This window comes from Panthera leo, chromosome B2 (assembly GCF_018350215.1).
Source record: "Panthera leo isolate Ple1 chromosome B2, P.leo_Ple1_pat1.1, whole genome shotgun sequence".
Classification (NCBI taxonomy): Eukaryota; Metazoa; Chordata; class Mammalia; order Carnivora; family Felidae; genus Panthera; species Panthera leo.
Genome location: NC_056683.1, coordinates 37,254,954 through 37,268,044, shown reverse-complemented (window position 1 = coordinate 37,268,044; position 13,091 = coordinate 37,254,954). Strand labels below are relative to the sequence as shown.

The following is a 13,091-nucleotide window of genomic DNA, read 5'->3' as shown; positions in this document are numbered from 1 at the left end:
TGGTCATTATTTATGGGATCAAACTAGAGGCAGGGAAAACATTGATTAGCTCAAAATGTGGGTGAGTCAAATCAACTACCCCACTCCCCCCAAAAATATCACAATCACAATGATTTAGTTCTTTTTTCCATCAGGTGGGAGGAGTCAGAATTGCACACTTGCACATGCAGACTATTCACAGCAATAAAGAAAAATGCATTAAGTATATATACAGACTTCCAAGCGGGAGAATTTCAAGGGGGAAGAAACCAACGATAGGGGAAGACTGCCTCCATGGTAACAGTGGCGACAGGTAGTTTCCCCAGAAGTCTCTTTTTGGTCACATCTCTTAGAGTTAGAGGGCACCCCCAAACTCCCATAATCTGGTCACAAATAAAAAGCATTTCCATGGAGAGGTGGAAGTAAAGCTCTCAGCCTTCTGGGTTCCCGACAGTTGCAGGTACACTGTAGCCCCCAGTGCAAATATTCCTAAAGTTCCCTAGTTGAACCCTAGAGGATTCTGGAGCAACTCTAGAATAGAATTCAGAGTTCATGCCAAGAGCTGGGCTCCTCAGCAGTGGACTTGCCCTGGTTTCCTGGACATAGTGGGAGCAGCCACCAAAGCAGGTCAAACACCCACGGGAGAAGTGGGCACCAGCGAAGGAAACCATCAGGCACCTTCTCAGTGTTCATTGTCAACACTTCTAGAAACAGCTGCCAGTGGCCCAACCAAAGGCCCCCAAAGACGAGGTGGCGAGATGAGGGAGCGAGATGAACAAGCAATGTGAACAGTGTCCCTTAATGAGGAGGCAGTGGGGGGTGGCACTGGTGACCTAACTGGAGGCCAGCAGACTTGGCTCACGTTCCCTAAGCTCTGTTTGGCTGAGGTTATGTGAGCCTCTTTCAGAACCACCTCCTCTTGCAAGCCCAATCCCACTAATAAGCCACTGACCTTGAGTGCAAGTCTGGGGCTGATTTGCTGCTCTGTCTTGGGGAACCCCAGGGACCTAGTGGCTTAACGGGAAGAAATCCTCCTCGTTTTAGCAACATTTTTTCTCTCCTGCCATAGTGATCAAATTAGTAGGCTGTTTCTCCACAGAGGAAATGTAGCCACGGGTCCCAGGAGGCACTGCCCATTGCCTGCCTGATGGGTTTGGGAAGGGAAAGCAGGAATGGGTGTGTGCGTGCGTCCCTCCCTTCCCCAGCCCCGGCAGGGTCTCTCCCACCCGGGGTGGCCACCCAGCCAGCAGTGAGACCACAGGAAGGGTAGGGGCTGGGGGGCTTAGCTGCAGGAGGCCTGGCAGGTGGCTGCATACACACTGCTGCCCACCGTGCCCCCGCTGGTCAGGCTACTGGTGGGACACTTGAGGGGCTTCATGCTGCTGTCCCTCTGGATGTGCAAGTGCTTGAGCCGCCAGCGCTCCCAGCTCCTCCGAAACTCCATCTGGACCTTCCGTGGGAAAAGGAGGGAAACAAAAGCCATCATGCAAACCAACTGCCCACAAAATGGACCCATTATTACATTAGCAGGGAAGGGAAAAAAATCCACTGCATTATATTAAGAGACACAAGTCAAGGCCTTCAGGCACCTAAATTAATATCCCAATAAAATTGTTTATTGTTGTCTCCTATTTTCCGCCTTTCCTCAGGAGAGAGATGAGCTTGATGATCTAATTGGTCTCCTCCATCTCTAAACTCTGTGACTCAGCTCAGTACCTTTCACAATCCATCACAGTCTTATTCAGCGGAAGATAACAAGAGCGAGAGAAATGTGGGAGACGGGAAGGAGAAGACGAGGAGGGGGAGAATCGGACTTCAGCGCACAGCGGAGCCGAGACGGCCCAAGCCAGCCTGCCAGGATGTGCCTGGTCTCCTGGGCAGCGTCACGGGGCCCAGGCTTGGGTGCAGGAGGGGGCAGAGCAGACACGACCTGTGACCACCCTGCGGTGTGCCAGCTCGCTGCCTGGCTGAGCAGTTATGGCGAGTGTGCTGACAGGTGGGATGGGGACACCCCAGGCTGATGCGGCCTCTGCTTGTGAAGCAATCTTGTCTCACAGTCCTTCACTGGGGAGGGAGGGGGAAGGATGGTGAACCGAGGCACATGTGTGGGAAGCCACCTCAGGGAACGAAGCAGTTTCGTGGACACCAGCAGGGAATGGGACGGGACTGGGGCTTCTAAAAGTGTTGACACATGGTGCCCTTTCTGCCTCCATCAGCACTTTTCCTGGGCCTCTGTTATGCCCCCATAATGACAACTGTCATTAAAAGCCACAATTTAGTGGTGCCTGGGTGGCTCAATCAGTTAAGCATCCAACTCTTGGTTTCAGCTCAGGTCACGATCTCATAGTTTGGTTGGTGAATAAGAGCCCCAGTGGGGCTCCACATGGAGCCTGCTTGGGATTCTCTCTCTCTCTCTCTCTCTCTCTCTCTCTCTCTCTTTGCCCCTTCCCTGCTTGCACTCCCTCTCTCTCTCAAAATAAACTTAAAAAAAAAAAAAAAGCGCCACTTACTACATGCCCAACACTTTCCACTGATTATTTTCGTTAACTTTCTCAGCCACCCTGTGAAGTAGCTTCCATTATTATTGCCTGCTTCAAGGTGAAGAAACTGAGGTGCAGAGCATTTAAGTATTTCCCTCGGTCTCAGCCAGGTCCACACCTAGGTCTGGGCTGACCTCCAGGTTGGTCTCCTAAGCACTGGCCCCCTGGCTTCCACGACTCTTTAGGTCGTGCTGGTCCCTGGCGTGTCTCCTCCCCCAACTCAGCTGGGAGCACCGTGAGGGCCAGGGCCACCCCTTCCTCACCTGGGTTCTCTGGACCCTAGTACAGTGCCCAGCATACAGCAGGTCCTCCGTGCGTGCTTTGTAAATGCGCTGAAGGAAAGAGCGAGTGAGTAACTGAGCATCTGACATGCAGCTCCTTCGGCTACCGAGGTATTACAGTGAAACACTAGGGGCGAGGACATGAATCCCAGACACCCCTCCCAGTGCTGAGTGCGGTGCACTTCCTCACACATGAAGTTTACCCTCACCCCTGCCTCTGAGGTCCTCTCTGGCCAGGCTCCAGGTTCTGGAATCTGGGATGAATGGGTTCAGCTCGTTCACTTCTGTTTACACTGGTGGGGAGAGGTAAAGTGACTGCCCCGCGTCACACAACTGGGTAGTGGCAGATCTGGGGCCAGTATTCTGGCTCCTGAGTCAGAGCCATGGCGAGAGGACACAAACCATGGCAAAACCACTCCTCGGCCTCCCCTCCCCTATGCCTACTCTCCTGCAAGCTGACCGAGGACTGATGTCCAGGCCATCTTTTCTCTTTGGGTCACAAGTACCTGGCATTGCCATGGCGACCCGGGGTCTGGAGAACAGCTTTTGTGGACAGAGGTCTCAGCCCAGGAGCCAGGGGGTGTTTTTATGGCCCAGTGATGGTGATGTGTCTGTTCTTGTGCCTGGAGGAACCAGGGCATGAGGTGTCTCTGAGGAACTGTGCAGTGCCCTTAAACAAGGCAAGTGTCCGAGCAGGTGTCCCGGATCCCACAGCATAAGCCCGGGAGAGCCCGAGGGGACAGGCCAGCTGGGGATCTGGTGATTCAGGGGTTGTTGGTTGCCAAGGGGCTGAGTGGGATGTGTGCACTCCCCCTGGGCCAACCTGGGGGCAGACAAAGTGGGGAGGTGACGGGTGACAGGCTTTGAGGAATGGAGTCAGGGGGAGACTCGGCTAGGGTCTGGGAGACTCTCCATAGAAGTGGTGGGGAAGCCTCACAGGTGCGTGTGTTGGGGGCAAGCATGTGCTGCCAGCATGGCTTTGGGGAAGAGGAGGGAGAAGTGGGAAATGGGAACCTCGGGGGACTGAGAAGATGAGAAGGGGCAGAGAAGAGCCTCACTCTCTCCAGTGTGCATAGGGACACCTGTCACCCTGTCCCTGTCCTTGGGACATAAGGCAGCAGAACATAGGCCCAGGGAGTGCATCACCCCCCTGGCTGAGAACCATTCCTGAAGGGAATGCCACCTGTGTTCCTCATATCTCAACATTTTCTTCAGTTTTTTAGGAAGTTCTTTGTAAGGGCTCAGATGCGGGGGAGAACCAGGGCTGGAACATCCTACTGTCCCCCACCCTCTCCCCCACCATGGATCAAGGGCCTGTAGGACAAAGGTCCCCATGAGTGTCCTCTACAACAGCCTCCTCTCCTTCCGTGGCCCACCCACCCCACAGGGAGCCTAGCCAGCCCTCTGAGACTGGCCCAGAGGAACAGCCAGAAGGCATTAATGGGCCATGCTGAGCCTGGCTCTACCTCCCCTTCCCAGTCCCTGCGTTAGTGGAGACATCTCCCAGCCCCCAGCTCTCCCATCTTCTAGCTGTGGAACTGGGCTATTCGTTTCATTTTGCCAAGTCTTACTTTTCTCATCTGTAAAATGAGGATAACACTTGCTACACAGGACTGGCTTTAATAAAACATGCGGGCACCTTACACAAAGTAAACATTCAGGAAGTGTTTCCCTCCCTTTTGGAGCACCACATGCTCTAAGCATCATGACCGCCATTTTGCAGAAGAGGAAACAGGTTTCAAAACTTGCCCAAAGTCACACAGCTCACTAAGCAATGGGGCCTGGATGGGAGCAGAGACCTGACTCCAAAGCCCATGTCCCGCATCTTTCCTGCTCTTTGAGTCATCTCACAGCATCCTGAAATACCAAGGTCCCCTCCACAGTCACCCTGTGCCCTCGACACTCACAGTACAAGTAAATTAATGCATTAATGCAGACTCTTAAGCCCTCTGAACTCTGGGACACCAGACTCTGTGACAGAAGCCACACAAGGAGAGCCAGGGTCTTTGAGGAGCAGGGTTCATGGGTCATCTGAGCCCAAGGCTCACTGATAGAAACCCTCACCTGGGCCTGAATGGAGTCAACAGAGCCCTCAGTTTGTCCCCCAGACTCTGAGGTGGGGGGTTTCCTACCCCCTCTTCCCTGCTGGGGTTAATCTTCTTGTGAATACTTCCCCTATGGTGCCACGTCCAGTACTATAATTTGTTCCCCCTCTGGAAGGAATGGGGTGCAGTGCTGTGGCATTTGTGATACCCAGTGATGATGGGGATTGCTCCTACTCTGCTCCAGCACAAAGCTGGGTGCCTGAGCAGAAGGGGCCTTCCCCAGCACCACAGGCACAGACATCCCGCCTAGGAGCTGACTATCTTGGACAGGGGAGGGCTATGGTCCAGCAGGGTCTGCAGGAGAGGACGTGGGACTCAGCAACAGCCCGCTTCTTCTACCCCTACAGCCTGAAAGCCACAGGAAGAACACACCCCTTGGCCATTGGCGGGCTGGGGCTCTCACCTGCACACACAGGGTGGGCGCTTTCCTCTTTCTATTAGGATGCATTTGAATCCCATCTCTGCCACCACTTCTAGACCAAACCTGGGGCATGTTTCCTACTCTCTCTGATCTTCAATGATATCATTGTGAAAAATGGGAATATTAAAACCATAGGGATTAGCAGAGATTTTTTTCTTGGGGGTGGGGTGGGGAGGGAGGAAGCAGTGATGATTAAATAAGATAATGAGTATTAAAGGCCCAAGGATGTGACTTGGGCATGTCTGCTGTTGAATCAACTTGTAACAATCACCATTGCCTGTTCATTCAGGACCCCCTTAACACAAGGCTGGGTCTTCCCCAAGTTCACATCCATTAGGGTATGCCTGCCCACGTGTGTGTGTGTGTGTGTGTGTGTGTGTGAGAGAGAGAGAGAGAGAGAGAGACAGAGAGAGAGAGACAGAGAGAGAGAGACAGAGAGAGAGAGACAGAGAGACAGAGAGAGAGAGGAGATATCCATGCATAGAAAACAATACATGGACAAGATGCTTTCTCAGCTCTAGCGCCCAGTGGGATGGATAGGGGGTTTCCGCTGAAAAGATTGATGGGAGCCACGACTGACAACTCTAGAACAGCCAACAGTAGCAGCCCACAAGGGTCCCCACATCCCTTCTCAGGCCTTACCTCATTGTTGACAAAGCAGTACAAGATGGCCACCATCAGCCCCTGGAAACAAGAGTCATATCAGCAGAGAGGAAGCAGGAGGGAGGCACCCTGTAGGTAGACCCCGAAGCTCCTTGGGGCCCCAGCCCCAATATCCACCTCCTCAGACTGGGCATAGCCAAAGCTGGAGTGGTGGGTTCCTTCTCCTTTCCTTGCTGGAGGAACAAGAAGCCTCCTTGCTCAGATACTGAGAGGCTCTTCAACTACCCTCTCCTTGAGGAAGTCTGACCCGAGAAAGTACACCACCTCTGATCGTGGGCCATTTTCCCCTGCCATGGCTCCATCTGTTCATTCAGCAGACCCAGCATTCCCAAACTGTGATCTACATGCGTGTGCACATATGTGTAAGGGCACATGCATGGGCTTACATGCTTGTGGCCCTCCCACAAGCCTCCTGAGGGGCTGAGGCCAGGTTCTCATATATCTATGCCCCCCAGTGACACTCATACACCCTCAGCATCATCTGATACTAGTGGGGAGGTTGAGTTCCTGACTTTGGAAACTACATAACCTGGAAAATCTTATTTCAGCATCTCTGAGTATCAGTTTCCTCCTTGGTAAAATTGGATGATCCTGCCCACCTCCTGGGATGCTATGAGGATTAAATGCACGATGTGTGCAAAGCCCCTGGTGCCCAGTAACAAACAGCCTGGTAGATGGCAGTTGTGATGCCAGGCTGGATGCCCACAGTTACATCTGGGAAGGCTTCTTGTCCCATGTGCTTATAGAGAAGACTGGCCTGGGTGCTGGACACCGATTTAGCCCTGGCTCTACTCCACCCATAGCCCTCTGGGCATGGCCCACTTTCCCCCTAGGCCGCAGGGTGCCCATCTGCATGGTGCAGGCTGGTCTCTGCCCCACTCCCACTCTGACACTTGGCAAGTGAGGACCCCCAGCCATGAGGTCACCTGGAAGGAGGTGAAGGAGAGCTCTGTGAACAGCTTGATGAAGCGCAGCGTCCCCCGTGCATGTTCATCCATCACAAAGGCAAAGACGACCTCGTGGGTTCCCAGCAGGGGGATGAGCGTCAGTGTGGACTTGGCAAGTCTGGGGGTGGGGTGAAGACATCATTCTGGAACTCTCCCATGGATGTGTATCCCCTTTCTGTGCCCCAAACCCACACCTGAGTGACAGACATTCTCCCACCCAAAATATGCTGGGATGGGCTGCCTGGTGGGAAGTACACCCAGGTCAAGACACCCAGAAGCCCAGGAGATGCCCAGGTCCAGGGCTAAGGGCAAGGCTTGGGGTCCTGGGCTGGGCCAGGTGGGAGAAGAAGGTCACACAATGTTCCAAGCTCCGAGCCCCAGGATCTCTATTCTGGAAGCAAGGGTGAAGGGCGCCCATGAAAGCCAGCTCAGGTATATCACCTGCACTTGATGTCCGTCTTGCACATGAGATTGGCTTTCAGTTTGGACACCACAATGCAGATGACCCGGACAAAGATGAGGAAGTTCACCTGCAGGGCAGATGGGAGGGAGTGGCTGGAGGCCCCTTCAAAACACCGCCCTGTTTCCAGGCCTTCCCCCAGCAACACCTGTCCAGCCAGAACTGCCACTCCCATCCCCACACCATCACTCACCCCAATGGCAAAGAGAATGGGCAGCCGGATAATGAGCCAGTAATTCATGTTTGAGTTTCTGGTCCAGCAGCTGGAGAGGAAGAGAAATACACAAGTACCCAGTTGGACACACAGAGCCCCCAGCTCACAGTGCAGGTACAGGGGCACACAAGCACATGTGGCCATGCAAAGTGACCCTCACAGAGCCACATAAATGCTGCCACAAGGAGCTACCCAGTCCCATAGACTCATGCAGAGTCCTTCAAGCCACACACACACACACACACACACACACACACACACACACACTCCTAAATACATGGTCACACAGAGAGATACACACAGCCCTTTGTGAACCAACAGTCATGATGCCTAGCATCATACACAAAATAGCAGGAACATTTCACAGTTATTATAGAAAAGTCATTGCATACCCCATGGACCCAGCACCATTTGTTATCACCCAGTCCCAGGAAGGGATAAGGAAGGGGTACTAAGGAACTAAATTCATAAATTAAGCTCCTGATCCCTCGGTTTATCCTCCCAACAGGTGGTAGCCACGTACCCCAGGGGCCAGGGAATCCCAGGGGGTTTGAGGATGGGGACCTCAGCACACCCATGCCCAGGAGCAGGACACTCACCCTTCATCCTCATAGAGGTACTTGACAATGCCCCAAGGGATAACAAACAGCAGGGGGACACCTAGAAGAGAGAGGGGAAGAGAGAGGGGAGAGGGCTGGCAGGCCTGACCCACCACCATGCACACCCAGAGGCCTCTATTTACCCAGGCCTCTCTCGCCTCCAGCCCTTTCCCTCACCTGACTCCAAAACCACTTTCTAGCAGGTTTGGAACTTGGATGGTCTGGGAGCCTGGGGGAGTGGAGGCGGCAGGAACACCTCCGTGCCCCCACCCCCCATCCCTGCCCAACTCCCTGGAGTCTTCCTCAGAGAGAGGATCGCACCACACTGTGGCTATATCTGAGATAAGATGAGATCGGGCACGTTCAGGGTGGTATGTCCGTAGACACTGTGGCTGTATCTGTCCTAACCAGTCCCCCCCATCCCAGGCACACTGTGAGAGCTTGCCCCCAAGTCCAGGCTGAGACATGAGGATGCAGACACCAGAGTAACAGAGGACAAGGCCATGGAGTGGGAAGAACATTCTAGATGAGGTGGAGCAGGCCAACCCACTGATGCCCTTCTCCTCCTGCTGCTGCCCATGTGCCCATCTCAGTCAACTCCTTCACGCTCCAGAAGCCCCTCCAGCTACCTGTTCTCTACCCGCATGCACTACAAGTGGCTGGGCAGAAGCCTGGAGTAGAGACAGGGGCCCCGTCCTTGATGCCAACAGCCCAACTAATGGCACAGTGGCCCACGGTAACAACAGCTCCAATGTAACACTTTCCACTTGGCTGAGACTCAAGTGGTGTGGCAGACAGCCTCTAGGAAGGTCCCCAGCGACCCTCCACCATACAGGCTGTGCTGTATCGGGATTGGTCTGTGTGACCAAGAATGTACTCAGAAGCGATGGCAGGTCACTTCTGAGATCAGGTTATAAAAGACTGTTAAAAGGTTAAAAAAGGCTTGTCTTGGGCTCTCTCTCAGTCTGATCACTTGCTCTGGGGGACACCGGTGGCCATGTCATGAGGGCACTCAGCCAGCCAGTGGAGGCCCCTGTGGCAAGGAATGGAGGCCCCCAGCCCACAGGTAGCAAGGACCTACACTTCTTGCCAACAACCTTGTGAGTTTGCAAGGGATTCTCCGACTCCACTGAAGACTTGCTGTGACAGCAGCCCCAGCCAACAGCGTGTCTGCATCTCTGTTAGAGACCTTGAGCCAGAGGCATGCAGCTAAGTTAAACCAGATTCCTGCCCATAGAAACTGCAATAGGAAATTGCTGCTTTAAGCGGTGAAGTTGTGGGGTCATCTGCTCTGCACCCGGAGCTAACGCATCCAGCTGGTTCCCAGTTCCTTGAGGGTACAGTGTCACTCATTCTCAGAGCCTCAGGGCTCGGCTCAGCCTGAGGGTTCAATATGTTTGCTGAATTCAAATGGACTGTCCGTCCTCATGACAGATGGAGATGAATGAGGAGCTCTGGAGGGTTCAGGTGGGACTAGAGAGCAAGGCTGCCAACCCACACCCATGCCAACCACCTTCGGTGGCTTTCTGCACCAGCTCTCCATGCCTGTCTCTGTGGGCGCCCCTCCCGGGGTTGGAGATGTGGGCGTCAGGTATAGGTGAGAGTGTGTGTGTTAAGGTGTGGACACAGATGTGAGTGTGTGGTGGGCAGGGCCATGCACAGGCATGTGTAGCTTTAGGGGGTCTCTCCCCAGAACACAGGCCAGGGAAGAGCCCTATTGACAGTCCTTCCTGTCATCACGATCCATGTCCTCAATAGCCATTCCCAAGCAGTTCATCTGCCAGGAGCTACTGTGCATGACAGTGAAGACAGGGAGGAAGCCGAGAAACTCACAGCTGGTCAGCATTCTTCATCAGGTACCTTCCTCCTTGGCCATTTGTTTTTACACAAACCAGACCTCTGAGCATCCACGATGCTTTAGTAACAGGCCTTCATGAGACTGGACAAGGGATGGGTGGCTTCCAAAGGCCTCAGAATATAGCACGGAGCCTGCCACAATGAAGATGCTCAGACAGCATGGAAGGAAGGAATGATGGGTGGATCCACTGGGAAGGGAAACTCTCCTGGCAAGAACATGCCAATTCCCTGAGCCACACACACATGCGGAAACCTCCTTCCTGGGCATTCCCAGCCACCTTTTGTCCTTTTTCTCTGAGATCCCACTCAGAATTGGGGAGCTCACTCATGGCATCAGCAAGACCTGGTGAACTTCACTCATTTACCAGCCTCTCCTTAACAAGGCCTTTTCTGCCACATGCAACCATTACACACCCCCTCATTCCCTGCTGGCTGCATCTTTCTCCCATTTAGAAAATCAACAAGACAGGCTGGAGAAAAATCGCACATTAAGAAACACAGAACTGGCCCCGAGAAGCAATGACTCCCTCGTCCATCACTTGCCTCCCTCCCTTGCAGCCTCCCTGTGGTGGGTAATGGGGCACCAGCTGCCCATGGATGGCAGCAGGAGCTGATGTCTTTTGGGACTCTCCAGCTGTGTCAGAGTTATAATTTTAATCCTTCTGCTTGCATGTGAAGCTAAAAGTTGTTTCCAAGCATCCCAAAGTGGGCTAGGTCTCCTGGCCCCACAGAAGAGCTCTTTGGAAAGCTTTCTCTCTGTCCTCTGTCTTTGTCCCTCTCTCTCTGCACCTCCCCATCCCAATTCCACAAGATAAGGGTGTTCTTATTGGGAAGGAAGGTCCCCCAGGTCCTACCCTGGTGCCCCTCAGACTCTGAGCCCTGAGCTGCAGCATGAGGTGGTGGGAAAGGATGAGCTCCCCTTCCCCCTCCTCCATTTCCCACTCAGAAACCTCCAGGATGCCATGTGTCCCCACCAACCCTCCAGCAACCACCCCTGCTCCTCTGCACACAGCACAAGGTCCCCTCTGATTGTTCCTGCCCTCAGGTCACCATGGAGACAGGCACTAACAGTGTTGACGCTATTTCCCAGAATGGACAGACATAGTCCCCCACCTTAAGGACAGCCTTCCCAGAGCCCCCTCAATGACCTAACACCGCCCCACCCTCCATTAGCTGCAGGGCTCTCCAGCTGCCCACTGCCTGGGTGACTGCCCTACCCTCGGAGGGGCGGAAGAGCAGGGAAGGATGGGCCCGTGGGGAGGTGGGGGAAGGGTGGGAGCAGGGAGTTGTACACAGAGGAGAGACCCACCTGCCCAGAGGCCTGAGCTCGCTCACCTTGGCTATTAAGGGACCAAAGAGGCAATGCAGGACAGAGAACTTTCCATGACAGGCAGCAGCCCAGGGCCTGGGAGTCAGGAGGCCTGGTTCCAGTGCTTGCTCTGCCTGCAAAGCCCTGCCCTCTCTGGGCCTTGGGTGCCTTCCAGACACTGATCGCCCTCTTTAGAGGTACTCTTCTACAACAGGGCCACAAAGAGCCAGGTGGCGGAGGGACACCGGTAAAAGGGAATTCAGGGTGAGGACAGGGGCAGGGAGGCTGAGAGGGCCAGAGAAAGCGCACAGCCAGGGGGCCAGACAACCTGTGGAGGCTTCCTGAGGAGGCGGGCTGGACCGAGGACAGCCTTGCAAAGGCTCAGAGGCAGGAGCCAGTATGGGAGGGGGACATCACACGTGGCTGTGACTGAGGCGGGAGGTCCCCAGTGGTCAAAGTAACCTGAGGCAGGCGAAGGAAGGAATGACAGTGGTGAATGAATGAACGGCAAGCTTGAGGTGGAAGGCAGGCTCCTGTGGCGTGGGCAGGGACACTGGCAGATTAGGAAGGGCCAGAGGGCAAGGCCCATTCTCTGGCTCCATCCAGGAGGGGGCTCCCGCGGGCCTCTCCAGAGTAAGCGCTGCTGCCTGTGTTTTCCCTGTAGTGGGGTGGGGGTTGGGGAGCTGCTGGTGGGCTTCTCAGCCCCTGTTCTCATCAGAATCGCATGCGGCGAGAGGCAGAAGCACAACCAGAAATGTTCCAGCAAAAAAAAAGACACGATAGTTCTCGGCAAACTTTTTTGGCTAGAACATTTCCAGCTGGGCTCCAGGCACATCCGCGGTCCACCCTTTCCTCAGCTGGCTTCTGGCTGCCAGCCCTGCCCTGCCCGGCTCTCCTCTAAGCCCTCCTCTTCATCATCAGCTGACAGAGCCACAGCCCCTCAGCCCTCACCTCCTGACCCCTTACCCTGAAGCCCAGGACTCTCCCCTTCCCTCAGGGCCTGGGTACCAAGGACTGGGTATGGGGCTCCATCTCCAGGGGTCTTAGCAGTAGAGGTGTTTGAGGACAGTGCATGGCTGCCCATGGTGTGTGTGTGGTGTATCTGGCCAGAAAGGGGGGAGACCTCTGTTTCCATTAGGTGGGGCAGGTGATGCAGAGACGGGAGGGTAACCATAGCCCTCTGCAGTGAGTCCCGTGCCCAGGACAGAGTTATCCAGTGGGCCCTGCCCTTGGCCCAGCAGTGTGTTCTGAGCACCAAGAGGGCTTCCTGGGGGCAGCCTGAGGGCAGTAGTCCCAAGAGAGGTCAGGGTCCCCCGCCTCCCATGCCATGGATTGGGGTGGAAGAACACGTAAGATGAATGATAGTCGACCTTACCCCAGCCTATGCTCAGATAGAGCCTGAAGATGCGCTGTTCGGAGAAGACTGAGAAGGCCAGCAGCGTGTACAGGTACACGCCCTCCACCAGGAGCCAGTAGTAATTGGCTGCCACGCAGTACTGCATGAGCAGGAACACCAGGCGGCAGCCCAGAGAATCCTGGGGGCAGAGGAAGAGTCCCCAGGGGACATAGCTCTGCCTCCTGCCTCTCTTGATCCCCCTCCCCATCCTGCCCCAGATGCAAATACCGGATGAGAAGCCCTAACACCGTTTTGCCAGGGCCAGGGCCAAGAAGTTGACCTGCTTTAGCTCACTGAATCACTACCCTGAGTAGAAGAAG

General features: G+C 54.6%; 1 protein-coding gene across 1 annotated transcript in view; it reads right to left on the bottom strand.

The window, feature by feature from the left end:
* Window positions 1–13,091, bottom strand: part of GLP1R (glucagon like peptide 1 receptor) — a 34,531-nt gene continuing 21,440 nt past the window's right edge. Inside the window, exons 7-13 of the mRNA XM_042938640.1 lie at window positions 12,751–12,910; window positions 8,210–8,270; window positions 7,590–7,659; window positions 7,378–7,466; window positions 6,916–7,054; window positions 5,969–6,010; window positions 1–1,429 (exon numbers count right to left, since the gene is read on the bottom strand). Of these exons, the coding sequence (XP_042794574.1) occupies window positions 1,262–1,429; window positions 5,969–6,010; window positions 6,916–7,054; window positions 7,378–7,466; window positions 7,590–7,659; window positions 8,210–8,270; window positions 12,751–12,910 (729 nt within the window). The 3' untranslated portion in view covers window positions 1–1,261. The remainder of the gene's footprint in view (window positions 1,430–5,968; window positions 6,011–6,915; window positions 7,055–7,377; window positions 7,467–7,589; window positions 7,660–8,209; window positions 8,271–12,750; window positions 12,911–13,091) is intronic.